Source organism: Eupeodes corollae, chromosome 1 (genome assembly GCF_945859685.1).
Source record: "Eupeodes corollae chromosome 1, idEupCoro1.1, whole genome shotgun sequence".
NCBI lineage: Eukaryota > Metazoa > Arthropoda > Insecta > Diptera > Syrphidae > Eupeodes > Eupeodes corollae.
Window position 1 is genome coordinate 220,028,365 of NC_079147.1, and position 17,734 is coordinate 220,046,098.

General features: G+C 33.6%; 1 protein-coding gene across 6 annotated transcripts in view; it reads right to left on the reverse strand.

Moving 5' to 3' along the window:
- The window catches only part of LOC129942749 (zinc finger protein 501-like), a 29,596-nt gene extending 14,099 nt beyond the window's left edge, over positions 1 to 15,497 (reverse strand). For 2 of the 6 annotated variants that reach the window (XM_056051803.1, XM_056051805.1), the window contains exons 1-6: positions 15,009 to 15,497; positions 1,166 to 1,459; positions 983 to 1,087; positions 710 to 842; positions 533 to 627; positions 294 to 383 (exon numbers count right to left, since the gene is read on the reverse strand). In XM_056051803.1, coding sequence (XP_055907778.1) covers positions 294 to 383; positions 533 to 627; positions 710 to 842; positions 983 to 1,087; positions 1,166 to 1,459; positions 15,009 to 15,047 — 756 coding nt within the window. In that variant the 5' untranslated portion in view covers positions 15,048 to 15,497. Of the gene's footprint in view, positions 1 to 293; positions 384 to 532; positions 628 to 709; positions 843 to 982; positions 1,088 to 1,165; positions 1,460 to 14,323; positions 14,331 to 15,008 lie in introns of those variants that run through there. The other 4 variants (XM_056051802.1, XM_056051806.1, XM_056051801.1 and 1 more) reach the window with 4 other exon arrangements.
- Positions 15,498 to 17,734: the final 2,237 nt, after the last annotated feature.

The window sequence follows — 17,734 nt, forward strand, 5'->3', positions numbered from 1 at the left end:
TTGTAAGAATCCCAGTGAGGGGCTAGTCTTGCGGCTTTGGCTCGGTTGAAGAGTTTCCTGCATTCTTTCCCGAGCGAGTCAAGCTCTAAGGCCCACCATTGTGGCTTCGTCTTTCCTCTTATGTGTATAAGTGGAAAAGTTATTTCTAGCGATCTGTTCATAGCTGAGGTGAGGTCAATGACTTTGTTTTCAAGTTCATTATCCTTAGAGGAAGGACTAGATAGTCCAGGGGACGTTAGTTTTACTTAAATACAATTACTATAAAGACAAAATTCTTATAATAAAATACTCACTTGCGCAAAAGACCGTCCGCATTCTGATTCAATGCATACAAATGGCCGCTCTCCCGTGTGCAATCGACGGTGATTATTCAAATTAGTTATCTATAAATAAGAGCATTAGATTTCTTTAATAAAGCATACACCATACACTTAAGATCAACAAAAGAATTTGAGTTTAGGTTGATTTGATTTGGTTGGTAAATCATTTTCAACCTTTCATCAAACTTACTTAGTTTCACAATTTTACTCACCTGTGTAAAAGTCTTGCCACAATCAATGCAGACATAGGGTCTATCATTTGTGTGTATGCGCTCATGATTTCGCAAATTTGCCGCTTGTGTAAAGCCTGCTCAAGAATCAAGAATACAAATAGAACTTTTTAGAGTAACACGAATCAAAAGCAATTTTAATCTCTCAATTGCACTTACCTTTGTGACAAAATGAGCAAATAAATTTCCTCTCAGCCGAGTGATTTCGTATATGAGTTAGCAGAGATGATTTTCTTGAGAACGTTTTCGAGCAAAGCGGACAAGTTCCTTCTTCGTTGAACAGAAGATCGACCTTAATAAAATAAAAAAAAAAAAACAAAATTAGACAATTACATTAGTTTTCGAATAGATTTAATGAAATGTAATAATCATGATGAGAAAACTCAAAAAATAAATAAAACTGAAATAATAAAAACAAATTGCAATAAATACGTCTATGGTCTGAATGGTCTTCTCCAAATCAAATGACATTGTTTCGGTTTTTTTCACGCCGCCGTTTTGATTGGACATAGAACCACTTAGTTGTTGGCTATTTATCTAAATTGAACAGAGAGAATGAAAGTCGCATTAGGATTCTACTCTCTAGCTACACTTTCTTGACTCTTCAAGACTTACATCGTCGTCTGGTGATGAGCTTGCTGCTGTTTGTTGTTGCTGTTGTTGTTGCTGCTGCTGTTGCTGTTGCTGCTGCTGTTGTTGCTGTTGGGTTATTTGTTGGACTTGTATTGTGGTCCCGCCACCACCATTAGTCGTTGAGGATGTATTATTTGCAACTGTAGTTGTAGTAGTTGGTAAATCTTGTCTAATTGTTTGATAAAAATTCGCTGTTATACCAGTTAGACCATTTGTGGTCAAATGCTCCGAACATTTGGCACAAGTTGGAAGATTATAGCCAGGAACCTGAAACAACTAAAAGAATAAAAAAAAAATATTTTATTTCCAGAATGTGCAACACAAAACAATCAACAATGAAAGGCGGCAAGCAACATTTAAGAGAAAAGCCGGTTGTGCGTAGATCAATCAAAATTATGCACAGACTTAAAATTGTATTTTAACTTTTTACTTTCAGGAGATACGTACACCAAAATTTAATGTTCGTTACCCAATATTGTCGTTGAGTTTTTCTTGAAGTAAATATTAAAATGGACAAAACCCCAGAAACATTTAAGATAAAAACAGCCTTTCAATGGAACAGGATAAGCTTTTCTTAAAAAATTAAAAATTTTCTGCCGAAATTCGGAGTCGGTGACTGCAACGTTAACTCCTATTTTCTGTCGTAATCCTCGCCCTAGTATACAAACAATAACATAATTTAGGGCAACCATTTGAGTCTACAAAATCATTGTTTGATGTTGTCTTGTCAGTAAGACAACGGGTTGGTCAAAGTGTCAAGTTTATTGCGTTCACTTGGTCTACACAAATACAAGGTCAAGTCGACTTAAAAATTACAGAAGTTGGACCATTTGAAGCGATTATGTCCAGCCCTTATGGGAAACCCTTTACAACCAATTTGAGCTTAAAAAAATGTCCATGAGGGAAAATTATTTGTTGGTTATATTTAATTTTTGTCATTTCTTTGGTATTTTGGGGAATTTGAACAAAAATTAAATATTTTCCATAAGAATTTCTTAATCACACGAATGGACGAAAGTTGTAATTCACTAGGCCCTGATTTTAAACGAACAGACTTATTTTGTCTCATATTTACAGTGAATTAAAAAAGAAATCGGACACAAGCATTCTTTTTCAATAAGCTCTTTTCATATTATTGCCAAAATTAAATGATTCATTTTGAATGTTCTCTTGAATAAATGTTGGACAAATTAAAAACAACGGGAATATTATTAAAAGCAAAAGAAATGGGAAGCTAGTACTGCGTTAATCCTTTACTCTCTTTTGCCGAATCCAATCTTTTTGGCATTGATTGAACTTATTTTTCACAGAGAAGTAGGAATTTTCATCCATTCGATTCTTAATGCATTTTCCAAGTCTTTCTTTTTGATACAATTGTAGTTTTTAAGCCGATTGTCTAAGTAGCTAAATAAATGTTCAATAACATTCAGGTCTGGTGATTGTGTGGGAGCTTCAATCAAATGTTTCCAGCTATACAAGAGCCATAACCGGCTGTTTAAAGCCTTGTGTTTTGGGTCGTTGTATTGGTAAAAGCAATATTCTTGGCTGATTCCTAATTTTCGTGCGCTTTTTTGTAAATTTGACTTCAAAATTTTAATATATTTGTATTGATCCATAATTCCATCCACAATGACAAGATTTCCTGGACCAGCCGCCGACATACATCCCCATACAATAAGGGAGCCACCTCCATGTTTTACGGTAGGTCTCATGTTTAGTTCCTTGAGCTCTTCATTAGGCTTTCTCTACGCATATGTTTGTCCATCTGATCGAAATAAATTAAGTTTACTCTTGTCAGGGAACAATACACGATTCCAAAGTGACAAATCTTTCCTTTGAAACCGCCTTACAAACTCCTTTCTTTGATTCGGTTTTTCTTGTTGATGAGTGGTTTTTTTCTTGCCACTCTCCATGAAGCACTATTCTCACGGTTTCAGGGTTAACATCTTTTTGCAAGTATTTCTTTACCTCCACCGTCAGCTTAGGTGCTCTCATTTTGAGATTTTGTTTAACTTGTTTTACTAGCCAACGCCTGCAGTAAACTCCTTAGGTCTTCCAGATTTTTGTAGATTTTCAACGGATTTTGGTGTTTTTAACTTTTTTTATATCTCCTACCGTATATACTTATTTCTTTTAACAGTTTCGGCAATAGCACAAACAGATTTACCTTCTTTAAATGTTTTATTACTAATTATCGCATTTCTATCATTCTATAACCCCGTTGGGCATTCATTCATTCATTCTATAACGCATACAATAAATCGAACAATCATTTGACATATGTAACGGTATTTTATTAACATAAAAAGGATATCTTTGTTCGGTTAAAAACAAAAAAAGATGAGTATACGACAGAGTGTCCGATTTCTTTTTTGATATTTTATTTGCGATCGTTTCTTTCTAAATTGAATTTCGACTGCCAATTATAAAAAAAATATTCAGAGTAAAAACAAAATACGCCATTTTCAAACCCTCATAAAATTAAAAAATATCCTACAAAATAAAATGATTTTTAAGTACACAATTTTTCAATCAAAAACTTTAAATGAGTAAATAAATAGACCTTTTGTAACGTGATAATTATTTTTAAGAACATTTGTTTGTACATTGTTTTGAGCTATTTTAATGTTTTAAATATACTTCTAAGGAAAAATGTGCAGAAATACGTCATTAGTTAGTAAGTTTAATGTATTTTCGTTTTTATTTTTGCAAAATACAGTGAACGAAAACTTATAAGAAACAATGAAAGTAATAGTCTTAATATTTTCGCAACAGTGTTTACTCTTTACTCAAAAGATATTTACACCGGGTGATCATTCAGGTGATGCGTGTCAATTAAACACATAAGTTGCATCTAAAACCATCAAAAGCATGTATAGGGAAGCCTTTTCTTGATAAGAAACAGTCCCTTTTGCACCTATCGACGAATGCCGAATTTAACAAAATAACCTATATTAATACGTATTAGCGAATTTAAGAAAGTTATAGAGATATACGCTTTTGAGATGTTATCAATTATTTTCTTCAAAAAATTACAAAAAAAACCTACAAAATAATTCTTTAAGAATATCGAAAGAGCTAGGAATAAAAACGTTCTTAAGGCAATGTGCCAAGCTTTGGTAGCTCTAATTTTAAAAACCGGTTGGTGTATTATTTTAAATAATATCTTAAAAAAAAACTTGTATTAAATTATAATGTAGGACTTTTGTTACCAAGTTTTGTTGCTCAAAACATCCATATGATTTAAAATGGTTATCTTATTATGCTAAATATTTACATTAGTAAACAATAAATAAATTTAAATTTGGTTTTAATTTTGCTACTTCTACCATCGTGTGAGGCACAAAAGAAAATACAATCCCAATAATTGGCTTACATATGTAAGGAATGAGTTCTACCGAAATTTTCTTATTTTAAAAATCAATGGAAATCGGGTTCTCCGCCACTTTGCTACATCTTTAAGAGTCAAAGGGCTTTTAGTGTCACACGAGAAAATTGAGCATGAAATAATTATTTTTTTTCGAATAAAAAGATTTTTACCATTGAAGAAGTTTATAACAAAATAAACGATACATTTATCAAAAATCATATCATATCAAACTAAAACTATTATTCTTATTCTTAGGATCAAACGCAACAATCACCTGGGGCCTGATTATGGGATTCACGGCGAATCGTTTTGCTAGCGAGTTTGTCAATGATTGCTTTCAATTTCGCCTTCTTCATTTTGAATTCGAAAAATTACCAAATTCGAAGTGGATTTAAAAATGTTTGTTGGCGAGTTGAAATCCGACAGCTTTTTTTGGCGGATTCGCATGCAAAACAGTGTTGATTATTTATTCAATGTTCGATCTCGTCGATTCTTTCTTGATTGTAATTATAAAAAAATGTAAGTAAGTTTTATTTCAATTTTCTTATAATTTATTCACAATTCATAGTAAAATATAAAATGTTAAATAAATCACCGCAAATTTCACAAATTCAATAAAAACAAAACAAAATTTGAGGAAAGCTGTCAAATCACTGGAATATAAAAAGAACTATTTTCGCTTCGTCGCGAAATCGTTAATAAGGAAATAAGACGCGTGTCGAATTGAAAACGATCCGCCGCGAATCTCATAATCAGGCCGCTGACTTCGGTAATTGATTGGCCATTTTTGGGAACAATTGTGAAAACGGTTGCCATGTTTTGCTATGGAGATAGATGAACTATTCTACAGGAGGCAAACAAAACCAAGACAACACAAAATTCCCTTAGGGTCAATATCGTCGGTTTTAGAAAAGCTCAATCCTTAAAATTATTTTTTGTGGTAAGAATTGAATAGTACGCCTGAAAGACTTCTCTCAAAGGAATATTTAAATTCTTATGATAGCCACAACGTTTAAGGGCTGGCTTTACATCTGAGGACGATCATTTTGATTGGAAATAATATAAGAATATTTTATTATGGCCAAATAATTGAAACAACAGTGAATACAAAATATAATAAAATTAATATTACCCTGTAATTTAAATTACATGTTAATGATGATTATAATAATATTTTCATAGTTCTTCCTTATTATGTTTTATGCTTGGAACAGATTTTATGGCAACACTAAGAACACAGTCAACAAACATTTATTCAATAATGCAATAAAATAAGATTCTTTTTATGGGACTTTGGTATTACAACGAACCGTTGGTGGTATTTTTACTTGTCTTGGCAGCTTATCGAATGGTATGGAAAAATGTCTAAAGACACTTCATTGTTTTTAATAGTAATGGAATCAATAATCGGTATTCGGTAGTCAGTAGTTTTTTTTAGTCCCTTCCTCAAAATTCAGTTTTTTTTATTTTTGGTTATTTAAATTTACTGTATCTTATTATTCTTAAAATGTATTTTTTATGAAAAAAACAAGATTATTTGCAAAAAAATTGAAAGAAAATTGTGAATCTTGTGTATTCGGTTCCCTTTTGTGCAACTTTTAATCATGATTTTTTCTTTTTTAATATAAAATACTAAATAAATCCCCTGAAAAAGCTGGAAAACAACTGGCTAAACGTAGGGTAGAACCAACATGGATTAATTTTATTTTATTGTTAATCGCATCCAACTGATTGATCATCAAAGCCCAAGATAAAAAACAAACAATTCTTCAATTATTTATATCAACGCAATAGGAAGTGAATTTTAAAGTAGGTTTTAATATTAATAAAGCAGTGCTGAATACAAGATTTTGAGCATTTACAATGGTACTTAAACTAAATTTGCTGTAAAAAATGACATCAAGTATTTTAAAAAATTCAACGTTACAAATGTCAGTGTTTTTATATTTGACAACTTGTTTTTCGAAATATAAGTAGAATGTTAGTTTTTGTCACCGATATAGTTGATTCTGAATATTTGGAGCAATCATCTATTTCATAAAGAATATTTGAAAACAATTCAACAAATTTTGGTATTTCTTTGCATTTAAGAAGAATAATTAAGTCGTCTGCATACAAGGAATGTTGGACCGTTTAATATTTGGACATTATGTCACTAATTTTATTGAAAACTAGAATGAAATAACCACTGAGAGTGGTGAACCTTGGGGTATACCATTCTTAAGTTCATAAAAAGTTGAATAAACATTATTTACTCTAGAATTTTATGTTGGTTAAAAACGATCGGATGTATCCGAAAATCTTCGTTCTTATCTTACAAATTATTAATTTATTTAAAACAGCGTGCATTCCAATTTTTATCAAATGCTTTTTCGAAGTCAATTGATAAAGTTGAAATGTGTTTTTTTAATTTTTAAGAAACCCTGTGTTTTTCTCTTGACTAGATGCAGACAATTTTCCAATTTAATTGGCGATTCAATAACCTTGGCGGAGATTGAGATATTTGTAGAAGATGGAATTATTTGAGAGAGAGAGAGGTGTATTTGGCTTGCAAGAATTCTGGAAGGAAACTGCTATCATCTGTCTGTTTAGCAAAAGAACTCGGGCCACAGTTAGCTATATCTGAGTGTATTTGAATCTGTTTTAATTATATTTATTGTATATGGACTATAATTCCCTGTGAGGGTCATAATGTCCGACCATAACAATAATAATAAAGCAGGGCAAGAACATGTTACGGTAAATTTCACCGCAACAAAAACCAGCCTTTGGCTGTTTTCTTTTTCCCGTTGTGGCTGCAAAATATCGGCAAAGTTGAGGGCAACCATGGTCTCATCAACCACAGGTGTACCTAGCCTTTATTTTGCAAAAGCAACAAAAACAGGTGATCGAGAACGAGTTCTTTCGACAAGGTCGAAAATGCCGGCGGATGAGCCGAAGAAGTATGCGGTCAGGCGGACCCTACTTGAACAACAACAACAACATATTTGTATTTTAACAATTATCATAGTAACGTAGATTTAATAATAATAATATAACATTTAATCGTTAATGTAAAAAAATGGGTTTTTAACGCCGCGTTTTTATAGTCGATTAATTTCACGTTTGGTACGAAATTCACACCTCGAACCTCGCGCGATTTTAATTGTAATAGGAAAATGCCTAGTTTAGACTTCTTCTCGATTTTTGTTTTTCTTTACACTTTCTCGAGAAATAAGAATAGTTGGGAAGGGGTCTGAACTCGCCATTATGTTTCGGCAAGTTTTGGAAACTCATCCAACAACTTGTTGAAACCGTGATTGTGTGTGTGGAAGTAAAGTTTCGCTGAGAGTCAACAACGGTGGCTTTCCTGATGAGCGTAAAGCTTCCAGGAAGCCGCGATACCGTGACCGACAATCACGAAAACGGATGCTTGTGTTGTATGAATGTGTGTGTGACTGGAATGGTCGAGGGAGGAAAAAGTAGTTTGAAATTAGCTTGGAAGGCACTCTAGATAGAGCCTTTCAAGCGACAAGAAAAAGAAGAGGAAAAAGTTCGAGAAATTGTGTTAAGGACAAAGAAAAATCGAGAAGAAGAAAACTAAAGGTCGAGGAAATTTAAAAGGGGAAAATTAAAGATTCGAGGATCGAGTTGTGAGGATCGGGAATAAGAGGATACATAGAAAAAAAAAGATAAGTAGTTCGTTTCTGTTGTTTATTTGTTCTTTAGTAGAGATATATTTATTGTTGAGACGCGTCCGGTATTAAGAACCCATTTTCTTTTGTGAGTTATTTTCTTTGTTTGATTTAAATTTCATTGGCTTGTAATTTTAATTTTTTTTTGTTTTGGAAAACATTTTGGGTTTTAGTCCAGGGATCTTCAATCCCACGGTTTCCCAAAGTAATAAATTTTAAAGACAGTCAAACGTTAGTTTTGTTATTTTTTTTTATTCGCTTCACTCATTATAAGAGTTTTGGAATTTTCTTCTTCGGGTAGTTAAAAAAAAAATTCCTGGCGCCCATTTTTATTACAACGTACCCCACTGTAGGTACTTGTAATAACATATTTCTAAATTATAGCAATTTGATTGATTATTATAAATCGATCAATATTGTTATAATTTATATAAACAAATTCTTCCAAAAGAACCCACCCCAGCTGAGCAGTCGCGGTTACAGCTTCTTCAACGAGCTGTATTATTGCATTTTTTTTTTGTTCTCTCCTTTGTGTCGCGTTCGTACTCATTTGAGTGCAGTTTCGTCGCTACGCAGCCGCCGTCGTCGATTTAGTTTTTGTGTTGTAATAATTTACTTCAAATAATTATTACTAATAATAAGAACAATAAAAAGTGTAACAAACATATTTTGTGTTTAATTGTTAATAATAATTTTTTACTTTGGTCAAAATAAAGAACTTAACATAAGAAACTCACAACCGAAGACTCAATTGGCCGAATACTAGAGTAAAGGAGACCGACTACATAATATTCACAATTTTTCCAAATACCTATAGTTGTGTTCATAAAAATAGCTGTGCTGGTCACAATTTATTAGATTGTCTATTATTTAAAAAAACGGAAATTTTTAAAAAAAAAATGTAACATGTTACTTGCATCTAACGGTCTTTCATTTTTATATTGCAGACTTTTAGCTTGGAGTTATACTGTTCTTTTCCTGGTAATTTTTAATTTTTCGGTAAGTAAATATTTTACTATTTAAAGTTTTAAGTATTTGCAACACGCCAGCATATAGAAAATTAATAAATATAAGCTCAAAAATAAACAATGGGACGGACGGTCAAAACACTGCACCGAAGAAATTCGAAAACTTATTGGAAAACTACGTTTGGAGGGAAAAACCTACCAAAATATTCAACACATCCTGGGCTGTTGAGCAAAAAAATGGTCAGTAACGCATTAAAATGGCAGAATGAACCAGAAACGCGAGGCCCAAAAAGGATGACTACTGAAAGAACTGACAAAAAAAATTGTTCTATTAGGAAAACAAAACGCTTCCTTAAGATCTATGGAAATATAGAAGAAATGGATTGTCTGTTAGTGCTGCCACAATACGAAGACGTCTTTAAGAAGCGAAGTTACCAGACCGAAGTCCACGCAAGGTACCATTCTTGACGAAAAGGCATGTGGCAAAGAGAATGGAGTTTGCTAAAGCGCATAGAGATTTGGCAAAAGAGATATGGAGGAATGTTCTGTGGAGCGATGAAAGTGAAGTCGTCCTTTCTGGGTCCAAGGATCTTCGATAATATATGAGAAGAACCCAAAATGCAGCAAACGATCCACGGTACACTATAAAAACAGAGAAGCATGGTGGAGGAAAAATTATTATATGGTCTTGCTTTTCATATTACGGGGTCGGGCCTATCTATCCCATCGGGGGTATAATGGATGCAACCGAGTATGTGAATATTCTGGAGGAAAAGAGGAAATGCCTGGTAAACCAACAAGACAATGACCCAAACCATACGTCAAAAAAGTCAAAATCATTGTTTGCGCAGAAGAAGTTATCCGTTATGGAGCAGCCCATTCAATCCCCCGACCTTAACCTCATCGAAAATTTGTGGGGGGATGTTTGTTCATAAAACAAAACCCAAGAATTCGAAAGAATTTTGGAAAGCAGTGTGATTCACGGAACGCAATACCAGTTGAGAAGTGTCAGGTTTTATTGGACTCGATGCCACGTAGATGCGCAGCAGTCATAAAAAACTATGGTTATGCAACAAAGTACTAATTGGGCGCATTTACAAATCTAGTGACTACGTAGCCAACATTTAACTAGCTATGTGACTAAAAAGCTAGTCAACCCGGAACTGTCATATTAATGACAGATATAAGAAAAATAAGATATATTTGTGTACTTTAAATAGTTTTTTTTAGATTCAATAAAACCAAATAGAAGATACTCTTATAATATGATTTATTTGTATTTGTATTTAAAGATTTATTTCATTTTGAATTCTTGTGTGCTTACCGAGCAGCTGATTGTGAAATGTCAAAACCAGTGTGCACTAATTTAGAAGTCGAAATTTGAATTTGTACACTACGTTGGAGGGGAAATTTCAACTACTTTTGTAGTTAGATTAAGCCAATCAGAATGTCTTGAATACGTAGCCACTAGCTTTGTGAATGCGACCATTGTTAGCTAACATTATTTATATACATTCATATAACTTATTACAGTTTTTCTTACTTCTTAAGTTATAGATCCAGTACTTTGCCATGCACTGCTATTTTTATGAACATCTATATATTTTAAAAAACGGTTTTTATTGTGACAAAGCTTACGGTAAAAGATTGATAATACTTATTTTCTGTTATTATGAATAAAATGTTTTAGTTTTTTATTAAAAGTTTAATGAAATATGAGCCGTTTATTTTGAAAGTGGCATAAGTCAATTTAAAAAAAAAATCGAGTTAATGACAACACTAAATACAATTGAACGGTATCTTTTTATTTAAAAAAAATTTGCACTCAATAAGTTGAGAACTATTGAGATTTGTTCGAGAGAAGTATTGGTAATTAACGGTATAACAAATATCTTAAATATCTCGACTTAAAACAAAAGTGACTTATGCCACTTTCAAAATAAACGGCTTATATATTATGACGTTGATATTGAAAGCCTATTTGCTTCATTTGGATAGCACTGGTATTTTTATGAATTCAAATGTATGTAGTTTGTTTTAAAAATTAGGCTTTCAAAATACTAAAATAAAATAAATTTTATAACCAAAAATCAAAAAACTTAATTTAGAGGTACAGTCAGTCTCAATAGTATTCGTACAAAACAGCGGAATTACTGTAAGTATGAATTAAAGTTATTTGATTTGAGTTATATAATTTTTAGATTTATTGTTATACTAAGCAAGTCATGTTGACACATTTGCATATCAAAATTTCAATCTTGACCATTAACGAAAAACCTGTGACCAAATAACAGTATCAAGTTAAAAAGAACAATCTCACTCATATTCGTGCAACTTGCATCTTTTTATAAAATAACTGTGTTTATTGGCACTTGTGTTTTTCACATGAAAAAAAAAAACTTAACGCAGAAGCATTGTCAATGCGTTAAGTGAGTTGTGTGCACGGTTTTGTTTATAGATTTTGAAAAATGGGAAGAAAATCTAAATAAACAAGTGTTGTGCGCTATGGAATTTTGTAATTACCCACCATAAACAGGGAAAATCATACGCGGAAATATGTATAATCGTTAATAAAAGCCGTTCAACTATTCAGTACATAATAAAACGATATAAAGAAGAAAACCGAATAGAAAACAAGCCAAGGAACCAGAATCGAAAAATTTTAAGTAATGCTGATGAAAAATATATAATCCGCGAAATAAAGAAAGATACTAAGTTAAGTGCACAAAGTTGGTGGAAATTGTTAATTGTGACGTCAACAAGCAAGTGAGTCCTGAAACCCTTCGCCGAGTAATAAGAAAAAGTGGCTACAATGGAAGGGTTGCTAGGAAAAAGCACTGGATATCAGAAGTGAACCGAAAGAAGCGATATGGGTTTCGCGAAAAAGTATAAAAATGAAACCATTGAATTTTGGAAACAGGTAATTTTTACGGATGAGAGTAAATTTAACTTGTTTGGATCGGATGGCCGTCAGAGAGTTTGGAGAAAACCCAATACAGAGTTTGATCCAAAGAATTTAGTACCGTAATGGTGTGGGTGTGTTTTTCGCAGCAGAAGTCGGTAACCTTCAAATTATCAATGGTATAATAAATCAGGATGTGTACATTAAATAAACAAATTGGGTGGCGCAACAGTCCGTTGAGAACTAGGCCCTGGTGATTTACAACTCTCAACCATTCCTGTGTGCGAGTAATGTTGTCAGGAATGGAGGGGACCTACAGCTTATATGCCGAATCCGAACATCAAATTTGAGAAAGCACTTTTTCATGACAAGAGTTACTCTTGGAGAATTTGTCAATTCCTCACAAGAGGCAGTGAAAAGACTTAGATCGCATAGGCAGGGATCGAACCCAAGACCTCTGGCATGACAGTCCAACGCACTAACCATCAGGTACCTGTTCTGCTCGTACCTAAGACACAAAAAACGTATAAAAAAAGGCATACCTGTGGCGGTTTTGATGTTATTACCTCAGGCACAAATGTCGAATGGAACCATTGTTGAAAGAATGATAATGTCATCCAAGCATTTTTATATGCCTTGTATACAACGGGCATATGGTCAAAATTTTAAAATGATCTTGGGTTTACAGATTTACCTATGACGAATAGGTTAACTTTGTGTATACCGGATGCGTTGGTGCAGGCGAGAAACGTGATTCTTTCTTTGCTTGTCTTTCGGCCAGGAGCTGTCGATTCCTTAAAAGCTACAAGGTTTTTGTTGGGCATAAGTCGGTAGAATAACCGACTCAGGATCTCAATGTGTAGGTACATTGATAGCCTGAAAAACAATCTTAAGGAAAGTTCCATTTGACTGGGAGTAGAAAACAACTTTTTATTCTACCAAGACAATGACCCCAAACACACTGTCTTGAAAACGCATACCAGGTATTTATAAAACTGCCCAATAGTTATGCAAATACCACCACAATCACCAGACATAAATCCCACAGAGAATCTGTGGGATCACTTGGACATAAGAATAAGAAAAAAATTACTTGCAAAAGAGAGCTGGAACAAAAACTTATTCAAGAATGTCATGCAATCGAGGCGAAATACAACCAGAAGTTGGTTGCATCAATGCCAAAAAGGCTTAATGAAGTCATAAGGAGCAAAGGATATGCCATAAGTTATTAAAAAATACATTTTATTATTATGTTTTTTAAGAGGTTAGGTATATGTTAATTAAACCAACGAAATTTAATTTTTCAATTCAAGTTACTTTTTACACTTTTTACAATTTATACACACTACAATTTATTTAAAAAGGCGAGGTGTGCGAATATGACTGAGACTTACTGTAGATTAAAACTAAGAAAAAAGTTCAGTGGCCCAGAACTGACTCCAACTCTATCAGCCTTTTACTGTTTTATCATTTTATTTTTGTAATTTTAAACCTGAGAAAGTTCAGACTAAAACGTCTAGATTGACAGGATTCGGAATTAAAAACATAGCTAATGGAAAAGGTAGGTCCTTTTCTTTGTACAAATTAATAGAAATAGAATTCAATAATATTAAACAATACTTGGTTTAACTGTACTTGTCACACTTTTCCTTCAATCGCAACAACAACAAAAAAATAAACAAACACTTTTTTTTTAAAGTAATAATTATACAGAATTTGCACTTTGGATAGTTTACTAGACCGCTTTTCACAAAAGAAAATGACGACTTATCCGAGTACTTGCTTTATTCACCTATTCACATTTACCTAAAAGTGAAGTGCGTCTCGGTCTCTCCAACTTCAACTCCAACTAGACCCAAGACCCAACCAATAAAAGAATTTACAAAAAATAAATTCCAAAAAGATAATATTCAAGAAAGAAAAAGTAAAACAAAAAAACTTCCTCAAGTTCCTCTTCCTTTCTTCTTAATCTTAATTGGTCCCTAAAGAAGAAGAAGAGAAGACTGATCTACGCACAATTTTCGTTAAGATAGGAAAGCGCAAGCGGTAGTTTAAGGAATAGGTATTATGGTCGAACTGGATTCGTAGCCAAACATTTATTTCAACTTCAATGCAAATGCAAAGGTACACAAAGATAGGTAGATATTTATTTTGGTTTTGTTAGAAAACTTGTGCACAACAATGAGTAATTTAAAAGAAACTGCCGCTGCTGTTTAGCTTGCTTACCGGTAAGCCGGATTCTTCGTATTAACTTAAAAACATACTAGCATGCACCCTACAACACAACAGAGTCAGTAGTCAAGAGGCGCTGTCGCTCTAACTGAAATTCTTGCCGTCCACACTTCTTCGCGCGGTCTTTTCTATTTTGCGCCGTCTATTTGTTTAGTATTTCTTTTTTTTTATTTTGTTTTATTTTGAAATTAATTTATGTGTTTTTATTTTCTTTCAATTTTAATTTCAATTTCGAACGAACGAGGTACGAGTACGAATCTTTTTGTCGTCGTTTTGAAAAAAGACGACGAAAAAAATAAAAATAAAACAACAAAGCAAAACAATGAAGATGGAGAATGAATTCGAACTGAATTGCCGCCTGATGGCTCGGCTGTCGGCTCGCTGGACTGGGCGGGCTCACGGATGGTGCTGGTGCACACAATTCTATGCGCTACGCTGCCACTAGGCCCCCGCGCGCCGCACTTGCCCTGCTCTGAGTTTGCTTGGTGGAAAAATCGATAAAATAAACATTCAAGAAGACGATTTTCTTTTTATATTTCTCGGCATTATTTGTATTGCTGCTTAGCGCTGAGTGCTGGCTGTGCCTCTGCCTTCAGCAGCTTCAAAACTTGCAAAAATATCTAAAGATTGATTTTTTTTGTTTCTATTGTAGGTTTTTTTGAGGAATGTATTTTCGTACCGCTGCTGGTTGAAAACATAATCTGCAGATACTCTCCATGGCCTCGGTGACCAAAATAATAATACCACATCGAGGCTCTCCGCCGCGGTGGGAGTTTAATTCTTGGTTTTGGTTTTGTAGTTCTTATTTTTGTCCTCCTGTCTCGAAACGAAAATGATTTCTTTTTTTTTTTTCTTTTTTTTTAACTTTTTGACAAAACAATAACGAAACACTCTCAGATCGAATCGGATGGAAAAGGCTTTCTTATTTGCTTCGAATTAATTTACTTGCAAATGGGTGGCGTTCATTTGCGGCACTTCGCGGAGTTTGCGAAATTCGTAATATTGTTTTTAGGTTTTTGTATGTTTTGAACTTTTGTCTTATGCAAATGCGAAAAGGAGATTAAAAGTTTATTGTTTGGAAATTGAGGAAAATGTTGAACTTTTTTTTTTTGGTTCGCGAGTCCGCCTCGGTGAGGGAATTCTGAATCTGATTCAAAAAAGACATTTTGTTTCTTTTCAACGCACTTGTGAGGACGGTGTGAGAAGAGGGTTTATTTTGTTTGGGCTAGAGAGGGATGGATAGAGTAATGGGTGAATGCTCTCATGAACGCTGGTGGGTGGCTAGAGATGTGATTTGGTTTAGCTACTCGTTATTTGGATGAAACAAATCGTTAGAGTTTATTAAACGAGTAAGGGGTTCTACACACTTAGGCGGTGCATTTAGTAAGGCGAATTAATATGCTCTGGATTTCCAAAAGAAGCAGCATTTTAAACGATTTAGTAAAATGTTAAAATCGTTTTGATTTAAGAAGCTTAAAAGATGAATTACCCTAATCTAAACGATTTTATCTCCTTACTATGACATCTGTACAATTAATCTAATAAAAGCAGTGAATGAAATGGTGCGCTCTACGTGTGGATACTTCAATTATTGGATCCGTTTTAGGTTGTTTGCTTTGTTTGTTTTCACACACTGTCACTATTTAGAGCTGTTCGAACGCCAATTCTTTAATACAATGGAGTAAGCATTCTACTAGTCAAAAATAAATATTTAGAAAATTGCTACTTAGTAAAATATTAAGCCCTTAATAGGCTTTTCACACCAAGTCCAAAATCCGGTTTTCACGAAATTGTTCATGGCCGAAAACCTACATCGAAATTCCATACATTTTTGTTAAACCACAAGTTTTCGTAAACCATAAGTTTTGTATAAAACCTTTCGAAAACTGGGAGCATTTTAAAGTTGAACTTAACAAATAAACCTTTCGAAACATTCAGCGCTCAAATTAATGTAAGCAAAACAGCTGATGGGTGCTGTCAAAACAAATATTTCATTTTTAAATAAATTTGGTAGTGGTAAGTAATATTATTTATACAATTAAGTCGCAGCGGGCTAGAAAAATTTGTGCCAAAACATTCCACAATGTTGTAATCGTTATTCCAGAGAATAAAACCACAACAGTGGACTATCGCCCCTTGATGGACAGCGATGCCAACTTCAAGAAGATCCTCAGTGCTTTGGACAAGCTAGGCGAGTCCTCAAAGGAAGAAGCCAAGGAGATAGTCATGCGAATTGCAGCCTATCATAACAGCTTCAGTGATCGCTCTGGATGAGTGTGATTTGGATACGAATCTGGAACTAGGAATTGACCTTTTCTGCTCCGGCCATAAGTACCTACACGAAATTGGATGGCCACAATATATGGCGATTCTGAAGACACAGAACAACAAGAAGCAATAGTAATAAGCTCAATATTATGGATTGAATTTGTTGTGAAAGAAGAAGAAAATAAAATAAAATTAATTTTAATTGTAACAGTTTTGTTTGTTGTTGATTCAATGATATAATTTCTAGACAATTAGCTTCTCCTTAGTGAATTGTTTGGACAGGTTGAAGTGAACTAAGAGGATAGTTATAGCCAAGCGAGCTTGTATTTCTTGTTGGTTCATGTCGTGAGCCTATTTCACCCGTCCCCAGAACTTCAGTTAAAACCCTTTTTCTCCGGTTTTTTTTTCGGCCGGTTTTCAAACAAATTTAAATATCAAATGAAAACGTGTAAATGTTAGGTGTGAACGATTTTCAGGTTGTCGAAAACATTTTGGCGAAAACCCGGTTTTAAATTTGATGTGAAAAGGCTATTAGTAAAATTTTAAACACTTAACAATAGGTTCTTTACCCTGAGACTCCCCAAGAGTAAAATCTAATCTACCTGCTTTTCTGCAATCTCATCCGCAATCCATTGTTTTTTTTAACTGGGCACATTATGTCTTGCCATGAACAACCTCAAATGTCCCATTTGACATTAGAAACGGTTAATTTGTTGTTTAATTTTTTGTTGATTTACCTTTAGAATCGGTAGTTATTGTTTTTTACAAAATTAAATTTCAAACAAATTGTATACAAAAATTCCTTTGAGTAAAAAATGAATGCTAGTTAAGAAGCTGGAGGAACTACAACAGCTAACTATTCAAAAGGATAAAAGAAAACACAGGTTTTGGGTGAATCCATTTTTCGAAGTAAGGAAAATTCATGATTTGGAGGCGCACCTACTCAAGTACTTACTATGGAAGGACGGTGCAGACTATAAGAATTTTCAAGATGTCGGTCGACAGCTTTGAAACTCCCCTGTGTCTAGTAAAGATAACTTTAAAGAAATGAATTTATGCACTCGACACGAAATAAAATTTTAATTTCAAAAAGACTGTAGAAAATGGACGCTCAGCACTACATACAACACAAACGTC